At 51.3% G+C, this 15672-nt stretch overlaps 1 protein-coding gene across 1 annotated transcript; it reads right to left on the bottom strand.

Annotated features, from left to right (window-relative positions):
- Nucleotides 1-266: 266 nt before the first annotated feature.
- On the bottom strand, nucleotides 267-12924 carry LOC147412272 (coiled-coil domain-containing protein 40-like). The gene is made up of 17 exons (XM_086481538.1): nucleotides 12906-12924; nucleotides 11264-11494; nucleotides 10891-11081; nucleotides 10285-10368; nucleotides 9977-10196; nucleotides 8988-9142; nucleotides 8041-8163; nucleotides 7522-7643; nucleotides 6556-6799; nucleotides 6266-6448; nucleotides 4762-5007; nucleotides 3808-4021; nucleotides 3090-3259; nucleotides 2874-2965; nucleotides 2151-2271; nucleotides 1236-1487; nucleotides 267-677 (listed from the first exon to the last, which is right to left on the bottom strand). The coding sequence occupies exons 1-17, from the start codon at nucleotides 12922-12924 to the stop codon at nucleotides 354-356; spliced, it is 2991 nt and encodes a 996-aa protein (XP_086337664.1). The 3' UTR covers nucleotides 267-353.
- Between the last annotated feature and the right edge of the window lie 2748 nt (nucleotides 12925-15672).

A 15672-nucleotide genomic window follows, 5' to 3' on the forward strand; every position in this document is an offset into this window, starting at 1 on the left:
CGGGACCGGCCCCGCGTCACGGAGGCGTCTGCGGGGCGGGACCGGCCCCGGGAGCGGGCGGGCGCCTTCCCCCGCCGGGGCCGGGGCCTTCCGCCTCCCGGAGCTGCAGGGAAAGGCGGTGAGAGAGGGGGGGCCCGGAGGGGAAGGGGGCGGCTGCCCCCAGCGCCCCAGGCCAGGGGGAGGGATGAAGCCACCCTTGTGCAGCCAAGGAAACAAAAATCATTTGCACTGCTACAGCTTTGGTGACCACTACCTGCTACACAGACTTAGTTTTTAGATATTTGTTTATTTACAAAGCCTGCAGGCTCCAGCAGAACAAGAGCTGAGGGTTACATGGATGGGGTTGGTGGCAGTCAGGCTTCCTGCGAGCCCAGCCTGGAGCCCAAGCACTGTCTGAGCCACTGGAGAGTCCGGTAGTGCTGGGGATGGTCCTGCTGGATCTGCTGGACGATGGCATCGATGGTCTGGAGCCGGTGGCGCAGTTTCTGGTGCTCATTTCTCCAGGCTTGCTCCGTGCGGCACAGGGGAGTGTACGTCCCTTCCTTCAGCGCCTGCAGGTGCTTCCGGCGAGTCTGGTAGGACACGATCTCCAAAAGGTTCTGAGGAAAGCAACAACAGAAATTGCTTTGACAGCAGGCCGCAGAGAGAAAAGCACTAAGAAAGGCAGGTGACTTTTGTCACCGGTACTGGAACCATCACATTCTGAAAGGGAAGGGCTTCTGAAGAGGGACAGGGCTATGAAGTCCCCTTTGTACCGGCAGAACAGCTGCTAACGGGTACAGCCAGAGAAGTGGTTAGGTTGGAAGAGACCTTTAAGATCATTGAGTCCAACCATGAACCTAACGCTGCCAAGTCCACCATTAAACCGTGTCCCTAAGCACCACATCTACACGTCAGCTAATAGAAAAAAAAAAATAAAAATTAAATGTTCATCACAGAATTCCATAAATCAGAGAAATACCTGCATGCACAGGGCAACCCTCGCCAGGACAGAGTTTGACCAACTTACAACCTTTGCAGGAGGCCATTCAAGACCTTCAGCTGGCTCTCAAATCTGTGACATATGAGCAGCCAGAAAGCGCTCACAGAGGAGAGCTGTGACCGGGTATTTTCAAGACACAAACCATGTCCTTCAGGCTGATGTCTCCAGGTGAATGCTGCCTCGCTAAGAGTACAACTGCAGCCCCAATTCAGGACCCCCATGAGCCCTCAAGGTGTGCTCAGTTAACTTAAAATGCCGCTAAAATGCCAAGCACACTCAGTTCAGGATGGTGGCGAGACAGGGAGATGGGGAGCCGGCACCAGGAGAAAGCAGCCGGTCCCGTCGGGCTCGCGAGCTCGCAGTGGAAGACGCTCTTGGGGACAAGCTTCTTGTCTCTTTTGTTCTGACCCTCTCCACGAAGCGCTATCACCTCTCTGCGAGAAACAGATGCCTCCATATCACGAATCATCTTCTCCTGCTGCTTCATCAGCTGGCCGTAGCGGACCTGCCGTGTGTCAAGACATGAAATAGGCTGAAAGTAACAAATGTTCACAAACGGCACTGAACCGATTCTGTGCGGCACATCCCCTCCACATAAACCAGACATACGTGACACGTGAGCGTTGGCAAGCCAAATTTGCTCTAAACCCAAACCCTGCTTGCCCTGTGTGGATCTGGAAAGCAAAGGGCTGGATTATCAACTCATCTAAAGTAATCTTCAAAAGGTTTCACTGGAACTCCTTAGCAATAGGAAAAGCAGAAGAGTAAAGTAACCTGGGAACAAAAGGGAAGAGTTGCTTTGCCAGAAGACAGAAGGCTTCCCTAACCACTGATTAAGATGATGCAATATTTAGTCATCAACATTCCTTTGCTTATAAATTGGGGTCACGGCATAAGGTGGCAAACATATTATGTTTTAAATAGATTTCTCAGGTGTCTCTAGACTCTGCTGCAGCCCATTACACGGCAGGCGCAAGGAAGGCACGAAGAGCACGCACGCTGGATGTATTTCATTCAGCCCAGCTGGAGGGTGTACGATTTCCAACATTGCTGTGAACTGGCAATGCTGCTTCCCCAGCCCGTTTCTCATCTCCTGCCTTCAGCAACGCCGAAGCTGAATCCATCGTGTGCAGCTTCCCCTCCCCAGTGCTCCTCCCCCGGGGCTCACCTGCATCCTGTGAATCTCTGTTCTCATGGCGTGGAGCTCGCCGTGCCCTGACTCAGACTCCACCGCCGCACGCATCTCTCTCGTCAGCTGGATCTTCTTCTCCCACAGCAGGATTTGATGCCTTCAGTGACAGAAAGGGAAAGCGGCACCTTTGTCAGCGCCCGAGAGGACGCTCGCTCCCTGTGCACGCGTGGCAGCACGCTCCCGAGCTCAGTCCTGAACATGGAGCTGAAGGTGCAGCAGAACCTGAGGGTTTGCACGTGGGACACGTAAAAGGGCAGCCAGGAGCAGCGTGGAACCAGACAGGGAGCTCCGCCATCCACAACGTGGCACGGTGGTGGCACGGTGACTAACAACAAGCGTGCCCAGGCTGCCGGGGGCTGGTGGACCCCAGTGAGCTGCCCAGCGCAGCACGCTCGCTCCGAGTGACTGGCGGAGGAGAGCGCAGGCAGAGTCACCCCGTACAGATCTCAGCAACGTCCAGCACGAGCCTGCTGGAACTGTTAAAGCTGACATCCTCACGGCTCTCGCTGCTTGCAGAGACAGCTAAAGCACCTTTCAGCTTCTGCGCCCAAAAATCCATGAAACTCCTTTCATCTTCTCCGAGAAGGACAGAAGCACATTTGCTGTTGCTGGTTCAGTTCGATGAGCAGAGAGGAAAGGTGACATGGACACCTACATTCAAAGAGGGTGGCACAAAGCAAGAACCTCTCTGGTACCTACTCTGCTTCCACCAGGCTGTTTAGGAGTCTTTCCTTCTCCTCAGTCAGCTGACTGTGCTTCTCCTGCATCTCAACCGACTCTTTTTCTGCTGCCTAGGTTTGGGAAGCATAACATTGTCAGACAACACAACGTGGTCAGACTAAGAAAGATTTACACGGTCACTGTCTGCCTCCGATCTGCACGGGAGGCTGAGACCTGGAAATGAGATGTCTGTACCTTGAGAGAGCGCACAAACTCGTTCTCGGTGATCGTGTTGCCATGTTGCAGCTCCTCGAAGCTGCTGCTGTTCTTGTTGATCAACACATTCAGCTTTATCAAGTCATTGGACATGTTCCTCATGTGACGTTCGATGTCTTTCTGCTCTTTTGTTTCCTGCTGAATTTCATCTACAGGTGAACAGAAAAAAAAAAAAAAAAGTCTTAAAATTCCCACAAGCAGCAGGTGGAACACAGGCAAGGCGTGACAGACTGCCATCAGACCAGACAACGCTGCCTGCAGAGCCACCTGCGTCCCACGTACCCAGCCAAACCGTTTTTCCACAAGCCCAAAACCCAAATAAGGTTTTGAAGGAGACTGCTGTGGAAAAGAGCTGGTTTGAGCCAAGGGAAGCGCCATCGTGGTGGGGACATTTACCCACCAACTACTTGCAAACGTTATTTAAGAAGTGTAGCACGTGACACGGCCACTTCGGTTCGGTTGTGCCCGTTAAGGCAGCGGGATCAGTCGGGACAGGGAATAACGCCAGGCAGAGCAGCAGAGGTGCCTGGCTCGTAGCCCCAGAGCAGCGCTGGGGCCGCCTGCGTTACTGCTCACACGGACGTAGGAGCATGGCGCATTCTCTGGTGAAGGTCTGGCTCACCCGTCCGTAAGCCCTCGCTCCCTTTTTCCTCCATTCACAGCTGAACGTTTTAAAAAGAGTTGGGGAATGACCTACTTTCCCTGCGCACTTTCTTCTGCTGCATTACTGTGATCCGTTTCTTTAACGTGTCCAGGGAGGCTACTTGTTCCTCCCGTTGGTGTGTTAACTTGACCAGCTCTTGCTGCTGATTGAGCCAGTGCTTTTGTAGCGTCATCACCTCAGAGTGATATTCTTCTATCTGCTTGGACAGCTTGTTGATCTCCATTTCCAGTGGCCCCAGTTCTTGACCCTGGATGAGGGCAAGGTTGGGGATTAATCAGGCAGAAGCTGCTGAAGCACTTTTTGCAGAAGGCCGGTCCAGCTGCTGAGATGCCTACCGAATACTTCTGCTATACTGTTACTTCCTTTGTGCCTCTATTTCCCAGGAGCTGGATGGGACCAATCATTCCTGACCTCACGGGAACAAATGCAAGGGAAGCCCGAACAGCTCTCAGGCTCTGGGGCGAGAGGGGCCTCCTAAGCTCCTACAACAGGCACATCTGGGTGTCCAAGAGTCTGCCACAGCACTCATTCTTGCATTGGGCTCTATAAAGGTCTTGCAGCTCACGGTGCCAGGGGCAGACCTGGGTATCTATCAGCTGAATGGGGCCAAGCACCAAGTGATCTACATCACCCCGCCTGCTCCATTCGCCCCTTGTCAGGATTTGCAGGTTTTCTGATGAGACCCTAGTTACTCCCAGGGTATTGATGTCATTCAACGTTTTCATCGGGCGCAGACAACTCCCTGCAGAAATCTGTGCTGGGCACACCCTCATTTCACAATTCACTCATGCCAGCTCCTCCCCCCATGCACTAAGAGCTGTTTGACAGACGTAAACGTTTACATTAACTAGTGCAGCTTTTAAACCTCTATACTGATGCCTGAAAGTTTTAACTACTCAGCACTTACACAGTTACATTTATCAGGGGCACCTGTGGTCACCACAAAGAATAAAATCAAGCCTGGGACTGAAATGGGAATGTACATACCCCCTGCCGCGCAAGAATCTTCTCCAACCTCTTGTTGTACTGGCTGAGCACCGCTTGCCTGTTCTCGGTCAGGAGACTGCACCTTGCAATCTCGTTTTCCCTGCAGCTGATCAGGTCACGGGTATTTTTCACTTCCTTGTCCAGCTGACAAAGTGTGTTTTGGAGAACTGTCAGCCTGCAGCTGGTATGAGTTCCATTCAGAATAACCTGGGCCACATCATTCTCAACCTTGGAAAAATGCAGCTCCTAGGAACGCCAGCAGACAGAAAACAAATTACTGTCACCAGCAGCAGCCCATTGATTTGGAACGCCCGCTTCCCGAGGCACAGGAGTCAGGGGATTTAGATTCTCCTCCCAGGTCTGTGCCACAAGCTGCGAGCCAGCCACTTACCCGCTCTGTACCTTTGTTTCTCCATCTCCTGACGGAGATACCAACATTTACCTCTGCCATAAGGCGGCTGAAAAGCATGAAGGAGCCCAAACATCCCAAAGCCTTTAAGAGGCCGCGCTCATCATCTCTGCAGTTACCTGCCCTGCCTGGGTGTCTCCAGCTGCCCGGCTCACCGGAGCAGGACATTCTCCACCACACCCGACAAGCACGTCCCTCACCGAACCACCACCGCAGCAGCCAGAAAGGCGGGTGCCTGTTGAGCGCAGCGCGAATGCAGCCGGGTGACTTCTGCTGCCCCCGCGCCGCCAGCGGCCACGACTCTCTGGCTACATCCAGCCGTGCACCGCAGGTGCTGATGGGAGACAACGCGAGTGTCCGCCTGTTGGTGTGCCTGTGGGAAGGGGGCGGGGGGCCCCTCTCTCACAACGGAAGCCAGCCCTGGAACTCTTCCTCTTGCTCAAGATAATGCCCCCGATTTAAAAATCCCAGGGCCAGGCTGAAGTAACCCGCAGAAATACAGAGGTGTGGGTGCCTTGTTAGTGCCAGCCCACACAACTCAACACCACAAACACTACGCTGGATCTTCTCATTTTTCTATCTGTTCCAGTTACACACTCCCAAAGAGAGCAACTGATCGTGCCACAAAGAACTGTGGGTCTGGTTCAATTGCTCCTTGGGCTGTAATCCTCACTCAGGAACGAGAGCAGGCCTGTATCGCATTCCACGATGCCGGACAGAGATACAGGTTAGTTCAATGTGGAGTACAGCAGTACTACATATCCACTGTCTTCCTCCAATACATAAGAACTGGTATTACTTTATGGTAAAAACTCCCAGAATTCATCGTTCTGTCCCGTTTTTTAAGTAAAGAAAGAACAGTACATTATGTGTCAAGGCCTTTTTGGCCAAACCCTCTCGCGTACACCAGAATCCCGCACTAAGATCACTGGAAGAACCAAACTGGTTGGAAGAACAAAACTGAAGTCACAAACTCAGCAGACCTTCAACTGCAGATCTGAAAAGCAGAACGAAGGCGTGGATGAAACACACTTGAGAAACACCGCTCAGGGCGGTTTCCTTCCCCCGCCCTCCCAAACGGAAGAGATAACACACCAGGTCTGTTTTTCTCCTACGGAGCTTTGCAGCCAGCTGCGAGAAGTGCTTTGTGGCTTTGCTGGACACCATCTGGTCCTGAAGCTTTGCCATGATTTCGTTCTCCATCTGCACTTTGGCATCAGTTCCTTTCTCTATGTCCTTACTGACGAACAGCAACTGATTCAGACAAGCAGCTTGATCCTAAACGCAGGAAAGACAGGAGACAGGGTCACTACAACTGTTTGGGGAAGGGGATTAAACATCTGTGTCTGATTTGAAAGGTTCTTCTTCCAAGTAACTCTCCTCACCATCCTGGTCCTGTTGAGGGCCTGCTCTGTCTCGTGGAGAACGCGAGCGTAGGTGCCAGATTCCACCTTCAAGGCCTCCTGCCTGGAAAGGCACTGGGCAATCAGCTTCTTTGTCATGTTGGCATCGTTCTGTGAACGGCTCAGGATGGCGACAAGCAACTCATTCTTCTCCTCCTCCTTCCTGATTGACTTCCTACAGCCATGGATGTCCGTTTCTAGGGACTTGAGGTCATGCCTGTACTTGCTGGAGAGGCAAAGAGGATGGAAAATCACCACAGGGGTAGACTCACGCGCTGAACAGTCATCTACAAATTCCTCTTTTCAAACACGCTACTGCAGCGACAACAGACCAAGGAGGAAGATCTTTACAAAGGCCACCCTGCTGTGACAGTGCAGAGTCATCAGAAGATGGATGGAGACAGAAGACTGAAAAGCAAACGTACGTAGGAAAATTAATTCCCGCTTTCAGTCCTGTCCCCACCCCCCACTCTTACCAGGATGCCACCATCAAAGCACATTGCAGGGAATCAGCCAGGCTGACTCCAGAGCAAATAAGCGCTTCCTTTGGCAACAACAGGACGGTTTTCCTGATGATTTCTGAAGGCATCACAAAACCCTAACTGAGAGCGACAGGTAAAATCCCTCTTGAAGTCTAGCTCTTTGGATTGAGAGACGTTGCAAAGGTGAAGGAACTCTTCTAAAGGACTAAAATATGAACAGAAAAACTCTAAACAGCTTTAAAAACCCCACACATTTGGGGGGAGAGTTGTGTTTTGGATACAGAATAGTGACGAAGAACTGTGCTTCCTATCCTTTAACCTTACTACGTGCTTCAGAGCAGCAAACTTGTTCTGCTTGACATATCCTGCACGCGCAGCAATAAACTGGAGACGCACTGCCCCTTTCAGCATCCCTCCCGTCCAACCCGTGTGAGGCCTCTCCTGGGACTGTTCTCAGATACCGTACCTCAGCAGCGCTTGGGTGGCGATATAGGCCTCATCTCTCTGCTTCATTCCCGCCAAGCTGCTATTCCAGTGGTTCATCAGTCGCTTTTTCTCCATGTTAATAGCCTGAACCTCCATACAAGCCTGGGGGAGAGAGGATTTGTAGACAGGATAAATCTATACTAGGCTGGGAAACCAAATTCACGTTACAATGCCTTTTTTTTGGTGTGTGTTCATAATACGCTGGGCAGGAACAGCTTCAGCTAATGTGCCTCTGGTTTATGGTCACCCCCGACCACAGAGCATAGGTCTGCAAGGAAAAAAATGCAGAGAGGGTGGGGGAGGAAGTGATTTATAGGCAATTCTTGAGGACAAAGGGAAAGACAAAACAAACCAAAACAAAAAAGTCTTCATTCCTCCAAACAGGAACTGATCATACAACTCTGTCCTACACTGTAGCTACCACGTGAGCATGAGCCAACGGGGTCGGTCCTTCCAGAGGGAAATATTAACCAGAAGCAAAAAAAAAGCATTCTCCTACCTCATTTGCTGCTTGCCGAGTTACTTTTGTGTCCTCTGCCTGAGCCACAAACTGAGCTTCGAACAGAGCAATCTGTTCCTGCAGCTCGTAGGCTTTCCGGGTCAAGCGGTCTACCAGAAGATCCTAGAGAGGCAGAGCCAAACAGCTCAGGATGAGTAACATAATCTCAGGCTTAACCAACTAAATTCTACAGCAATAACTTGGGCTGAAAATGAATTCAGTTAGCTTTGATTCCTACTGAAACTCTTCCATTCCTATCCAAACGACTCCTGAATGCAGCAGTGACAATTTTCAAGAGAACAAAACCTTCTTTGCTGGTTTTTATCGTTCCACCCACAGTAGGAAATTGGTCCTTCAGATCTGAAGCAGCATTCATCCCTGCCAGCATGGGTTACATTGCGCCACCTCTCCAGCAGCTGGGAATCTTGATAATTTATGGTTTAAAATCCTTTGTTAAAAACCATCTAAACCCATTCCATCTCAACCGTTTGCCCACAATTCTGCATCAACAGTAATTAGTTGGTGTCCTGCTGCAAGCAGGAGGCAGCAGAGGGAGCTCCAGCACACCGACCACTCAGTTCACCTTCCAAGTTCGCTCTTCCTTGGGACTCAGAGCAATTCTCCAGACTTCAACATATGATACTTCTTTGCTAAATATCTTTCTGTCCCCACACCCCCGTTGCCTGCGAGAAGAGTGATCACTACTGATTACTACTTCCTATTATAAGGCTCATAAAAAAATTCTGTTCAGTACATGCCACTATCTTGGTGGTGGGGATTCTTCTCATTTTCAATTATTTGGGGAAAATATCCCCACGCACCTTCCATGGTGTCTGTATATTCACTACAGCCTTCCTTCTGCCAAGGCAGCACGTCCTCCGAGACTCGTCGCTAGCTGTCACCTGAATTCATTTATTTATTTGAAAGAAGAGAGTTTTACTTGATACCTGTTTTTTCTTTTCCACGTCAGCTTGGGCCTTCTCCAGCTCAGCCCTCTTTGTCGACCGTTTCGTTAGTAAAATATTATGGTGCATATGGTCCGTGTTCTGCACGTAGAAGAGGTGCAAGGCCAAGTTTTCAAGCTGGGTCTGCATTGCAGAGACTGGGGAGGCAGGGGGAAAAATATTTACAGAAAAGTATGTTTGTAAGACACACTTTAAACAGAGGTAAAAGGGAAAGAAACACAGAAACACCCAAAGCCAAATTCGCACACTGACCAGCCAAATCAGCCCCCCTGAAATGTGAATGTGCATCGGCTTTGGAGTACAGCTCCACAAGCACAGCTAATATCTTGGTAAGCAATTCATTGGTTCCCAGCACTCAGAAGCCCAGGAGATCAAAGAAGGGGCGGCCTCAGGAGGCTGTGACTCCACTCCTCTGCCCCAAAACAGAACTGTCTCTTTCTCAGTCTGTTGAACGCTTCTCTATTTTTTTCAGCAACCTGCCAAACCTTTCTAGGCAGTTTATCCTACGCTGAGCTACCCTCGCCATCACAGTTGTTTTCCTGTCCCCTACCCACAGGCCTGCAGCACAACCAGCATGAGTCAAGTCCATTTCTTTGGCTGGGACGGGTTCCCACACGGATGGCACTCTCAGGCTCCTGCGTGCCCCTCACGACCCACGACCTTTGCGATCTCGTCACACCCTTACAGAGACACAGGCAAACGTAACAGAGCGACAGGATCTTCCTCCTTCTAAGTCACAGAGCAGCCCATCTGCCCGGAACAGTTTTAGTCCTAAAGACCTTCTTAGAAGTACAAGGTAGCCACACGGTCTTAGAAACAACCAGGAATACCTGTGAAAGGTTTCAGCGAGTGCCTTATTCCTGATCAATGTTACTGTATTTTTCAATCCAATGCTTGACTTGGATTCAAATAAATCCCTTTCTCCACACAGTACTAGAGCCAGGAAACCTGGCAAGGGCTGCCTCGGTCACCTTTCTGGCATTCATCGTGTGTGTTCTGACACATTTGCTTGTAAGTAAGCCTGAGGCCCCCCAGCTCCTCCTCCAGCTGCTGACGTGCTGTGGCCACCTGAGAACGGCGGTCGTGGCTCTTCTCCAGTTCCAGCTGCAGGCGGGCCAGCTGCTGCTGCGCTCCGTAAAGAACCAGCCCAAGCTCTTCCCTCTCTGCTTGCCCCTTCTTCGCTGCTGCCCTCTGCAAACACAAGAGGAAACCAGTTACCTGGCTTCAGCTCGGGCAGGGGTGGGCTGCTGCGGGAAGGCAAAGTAAGAATGCCACGTACCAGTTCCTGAAGCTCTACGCTCACTTTTTCCATCTGCTTAGTGAGGTGACTCTTCAGGGCAGCCTGGAATCTTCTCATCAGAGGCTGTCAAGAAGTATGACATTGATACAAGTCAACGTACTTGTGTAAAGAAATTATGAAGAAACCTTACTGCTACCCCCGCTGTTAAATAACACAGCGTATTTTCTGCCACAGACCCTTGCATTCTTCCTTTAGCTACGCTCACTGTAACGAGTGAGAGGAGTTACACAGTGGGTATTTGTTGACAGCAGAAAGCCACTACTGAGGATATCTGAAAGTCAGAAACACATCAGAAGAGCTGCCTCTGAGAGCCCATCCGCTCGCTCTTGCTGACAGTACTTCTCTTTCAGGAGCACTGAGGAGTATCAGATTTACCCACCACACGGCTCCCTCCTGAGCCCCCCGTTTGGGGTTAACCCTGAGGGAGCAGACACGCTCAGGAGTCAGTACTTCTGCAAAAGCCTGTTTTAAACACGTGGTTTCAGCCTATGGCTGAGCCGACGCTGACAATCTACCTTGTGTATTTCATACAAATAAAAACAGCAGGTCTGCGAAGAAGAACGACAAGATTGGAGGACTTCTCACATGTTCTAGATCCAAGACAACCAGCTCTGTTTCTTCTACGGTTTCTTCACTTCTTCCACTCGTTTCGTGCCCCTCAGCTCCACGCTGCTGGCACGCCTGTTCCCGCCTTTGGTCACCATGCTCACTGGTGAGCTGATCCAACTGCTCAAAGGCAGTCTCTGAGCAGAGAGAAATGGGTTCTCCAATGTCACCTGGACCCCACCCCCCAAGGAAAAAAAAAAAAAAAAGAGAAGAAAAAGACAAAGAAAATGCTTAGATTTCAAAGCGTTGTGCCTCCAGTTGGACTAACAATGACGAGAAAGGGAGAAAACTAGAAACTGTGCTTGACGGGTGGTATGGAGTGTTGTACTGTTAGCAAGGGACTGAAGGATACCTGACTCTGTGCAGCTGTTCCGCTCCGCTGACCACGCAGACACCTGCTGAGGAGCTCCTGAAGGAAGGGGAGGGTTTTCTCTCTCGGTTACTGGCTGCTCCATGTCACCCAACGCAGGAGGACAACTGTCTAATTCGACTTTGTCCAAGAAAGTCTCAGGGGATTTTTTCTGAAACGTAAAATCCACCACCTGAAACAGCTTTTCAGTCTGCCCTGACAATCTGCTTGTTTCTGTCATCACGAGACAAGAACGATGCAGACACAGAATCGGCAAGAGGGCCTTGTTCTAAACTCAGCCCACAGATACACTGGCAAAGCTGTGCCTCTGCCGATTCAAAAACCACCTTTACCCACATGCAGCACGACAGAGGAACCTCTCCAGCTCTGTCACAGCTTTTGTAGACTTTGTGCCTGACCAGTTAGCTTCTCTCTGTTCAGTTCTGGTCGGGTTTGTGTTGGCAGCAACAAAACCGCCCCAGGAGAATTTGAAATTACAAATACCGGCCATGCCTTCTGTGAATAAGATTGTGTGTGTTATTAGTGTCTCACCTCTGCAGAACTAACAAACAGCTCTGTAGCTCCTCTTTCTGCTGGGGGAAATGTCTCTTTTTGGTCCTGCAGAGGAACGGACCCTTCTTCTTCACTGTCGCTCCCATTCTCCGCCTCTACTGCCTAGCACACACACAGGCAAAAAGCAGAATAGCAGCGTTACAGCAGGCTGTGCATTTGGTTTAATGCTCATGCTACGGTGCTGTAACAACTGCTTTTTGTCATGGGAGTTTAATTTTGAAGTTTAATCTCGTTCACAAAAACAGTCACCCAGGCAGCATGAAGACGGTAAAGATCCTGACAAAAATTCTACACACCACTTTTAATTTCAGATGTGTCTCTGGCTCACGTCTATTTTTTTAAAAAATGCCCTTAGGGATTTTAGTCCTCCAGCTGGTGCTACACGTAGCCAAACTATTATCTTCTTTTTAAAGAGACACCGTTTTATCCCGTACCATCATTTGCCAAATTCAAATATCGTGCAGTACCAACAGACCAAAAAAACTTAGCACCACCAACCTCGAACACAGCCCCCGTACGTGTGTCTGTGAGATGGGGGCAACCTCCCGTTAAACATGCCTACAGCCATCTGGGAGCTGAGTGAGAAGCACATGCTTCAGGACGCTGCTGACACACAGAACTACAACTACATTTAACTTGTTTTTTTTAATAGGCAGGGCAAGACTTCAACAACCGCTCCCTTGTTTTACTTCTCCCTATCGAAACTGCTTCCACGAAGCCATCACTCTGCAAGGAGAGCGTAGGAACATCATGCTGCCCCGCAAACGTTCTGAAGGAAATCACCTCCATAGCAAGAGGCGACGGAACTCGGACGATATCCCGCGCAGCGGAGCCGGATTCCACCCCAGAGCCCTCTGCTGCGCCACCGGCGGCCTCCTCCATATTGCTGGGCTGGGGATGGCCTGTGCCTGCAACCAGAGCGGAGGGAAGAGTGAGAACCAGCCCGGCTCCCCGGGGCCCGCCAGCTGCAGGCCGCCGCGGGGCTGGGCACGGGCACCCGCGGGGCCGGGGAGGCCGGGCGGCCGAGGGCCGGGCGGTTCAAGGCCCGGCCGCGGCCCAGCCCCGCACTCACCCGCCGCCGTCTGCGCCATGTTCCCGTGTTCCCGTTGCCAGGCGACGCAGCGACACCCGGTCACGTGAGCGCTCCGGGCCGCACCACCTCAGCCCGTGGAGGGGGGGGGAACGCGGGCCGCACCACCTCGGCTCGTGGAGATGGGGGGGGCTGTGGGGGGGGCGCTCGGCCCGCACTACCTCAGCCCGCCGGGCCCGGGGGGGGCCCGCGGCGTCCCGGCCGCCCTGGCGGCGCCAGCCCCGGTGCGGGGCAGCAGGTAACGGCGCCGAGGGCTGGAGTCCGGGCGGGGGGAGCTGCGGGGACGAGGCACCCGGGACGCTGCCCAGCACCCCGGGGATGCATCCATTTTCTTTTCTCCCGCTCTTTGTCTTCCCTTCCCACCGGAGCCCCGAGGCGCTCGGTGTGCTGCCGGCTGGGGGCTGGCGGAATGCGAAAGAGTTCATTTTAACTTTATTTTCTGCTGTTCTGGGCTGGCTCCCTAAAGCTTGGGGTGTATTTAGGATTGCCTTCCTTTTGGGGAGGGGGTCCTCTCTCAAATTGCCCCAGTATCTACCTCTTCCTTTGCTGTTATCAGCAGAGACATGAAGGTGGATGGTCGGTGTAATAAGTAACATATTGTGCTTTGTTCATTAAACCTGTATGGGAGGGTATGGATGGAAGATTTATGTGCCCGCAAGGCTTGATAGCCCAACCGAAGGACATCTGGCAAAGTAAACAGGACCCGCAGCTGAGGGGGTTGAGTAATCACATTCTTGCATAAGTCCACCCACAGGGCAACGAGGAAGACCTTCAGCCTTCATCCTTACGACCACCAGGAGGCAGAGAAAGACCCCCCAGCAACAGAAGGAACACGTGCAGAGTATCGACCCGATTGCGACATCGCGAATGCAGGAAATGAGACTGTATATAATGTGCTTACACGAGGCGGGAAGGCGCGAGCCGTTGGCGGAGCGCAGACTCCCCGGCCGCCCAGCGCTGCCTTTGCTCTTGTTCGCTTGCTAATATAATAAAATTCGCATTGGATTTTGACACTTTAAATTGTCCGTGTCTCTACCTATCACAATTTGGTGCCGTGACTCGGATCGCGACTAGATTGTGGCCTGCAGCTGCACTGGGGAGGCGCCCCGCCATCCGGCGGCCCCTGCAGCCCTCAGGTCGCTTCTGTCTCGACCGACGACCCTAAATTGAACACTGAGCAAAGGAGAACCGGTAACCCTGTAATCTTTGTGCACGAAGCTCCGAACGAAGACGCAGGACGCGTGAGTATAGGCCGGGAATCCGTTCGGTTTGGGTTGGGTATCCTGGGGCACGGTGTATGAGACGTCCTGCCAGGGCGAAGTGAGTGCGGACCCTCTAGTAGTGCGTTTCTCGTAGCCCGCGAGGGAGCGAGCCCCAAACGAGGGGAGCGGTTGGTGTGTGTGTGTGAGTGCCTCAGAAGATGGGACAAAGGAAAAGCAAGCCCTTTGAGCCCATGGGAGAGGGGCCCCATGTGAAATTGCCCCAAATACCGCCCGATAGTCCCCTAGGGCTGATGTTGAAACACTGGGATAACTTTCCCTCTAGGCAGGGAAAGGATAAGGTAAAAATGATCCATTATTGCATAGAGGTCTGGGGCGGAAAACAGATTCGAGGAGACCATCTATATTGGCCTGTTTTTGGATCATTTGAGGATTGGATATGTCAGGCGCTAAACATTTATGTTAACTCAAAGGAACCATTTAATTTGGAAGAAAGTGAATATGCCAGTCTGTGGATGGTGGCCGACACTAGGGTAAATTTATACCCTTTAAAAGAAAAGGGGGGTGGCTACCAAGGGAGGAAGAATAGAGAGGAAGAATTAATAAAGCTTTCAAGGAATATCAAGAAGCAGATGAGTCGCCCACTAAATGGTTAGAGAGACTACGAAAGAGTCTCCAAATGTATTCCAGTCTGAATGTAGACACTCAGGAGGGGCAGGCCCTGCTGAAAATGCAATTTGTAGCAAACGCATGGGAAGATATTAAAAGAAAAACTGAGAAGATAGATGATTGGCAGAACAGAGGTTTGGACGGGCTATTGAGGGAGGCACAGAAGGTGTTTGTCAGAAGGAAAGACGAGAGGTTTAAGAAGCAGGCAAAGGTGATGGTAGCAGTGGCTCGGGAAGGACAATGTGGAGGTGGGATTAGATCGACTCACAAAACGGACCCAAGACCCGGGGTGGAAGGAACAAGGAGAAAGGATGTAGGGTGTTATTATTGTGGGAGGAAGGGTCATATGAGAAGGGAATGCAGAAAGCGGCTGCAGGATGAGAAAATATTCAAGGAGGATTAGGGGTGTCAGGGGCTCTATTTGCTGGGGGCTAGACGTAAGACCGAGCCCTTGATAAAAATTAAAGTAAGTCCCCAGCAACAGGAAATCGAGTTCCTTGTGGACTCCGGGGCCGAAAGGTCCACAGTACAAGAATTACCCCGGGGATGTCACTTGTCCCCGGAGACAATGCAAGTAATTGGAGCAAAAGGAGAGCCTTTCGGGGTTCCAGTAATAAAAGACGTTCTTTTTGAAATGGAATCTAAATTTGGGGTGGGATCCCTATTGTTGGTCCCAGAAGCAGATTATAACCTATTGGGATGAGATATGATCATCACACTGGGCATTAATTTGGAAGTTAAAAATAATGAGATGCAAGTAAAATTATGTCCCCTTAGGAGTGAGGATGAAGTAAAAATTAACCCTGAGGTTTGGTACACTCCGGAGACAGTGGGCAAATTAGATATCCCACCCTTCACTG

Source organism: Leptosomus discolor, unplaced genomic scaffold, assembly GCF_034619465.1.
Source record: "Leptosomus discolor isolate bLepDis1 unplaced genomic scaffold, bLepDis1.hap2 HAP2_SCAFFOLD_80, whole genome shotgun sequence".
Lineage (NCBI taxonomy): Eukaryota > Metazoa > Chordata > Aves > Leptosomiformes > Leptosomidae > Leptosomus > Leptosomus discolor.

Coding starts and splice junctions, on each gene's coding strand:
- LOC147412272 (XM_086481538.1), bottom strand. Junction 9,143..9,976: donor ACACGATGAATGCCAGAAAG/GTGACCGAGGCA, acceptor CTGCCTCCCCAG/TCTCTGCAATGCAGACCCAG. Junction 1,488..2,150: donor CAGAGATTCACAGGATGCAG/GTGAGCCCCGGG, acceptor GACACACGGCAG/GTCCGCTACGGCCAGCTGAT.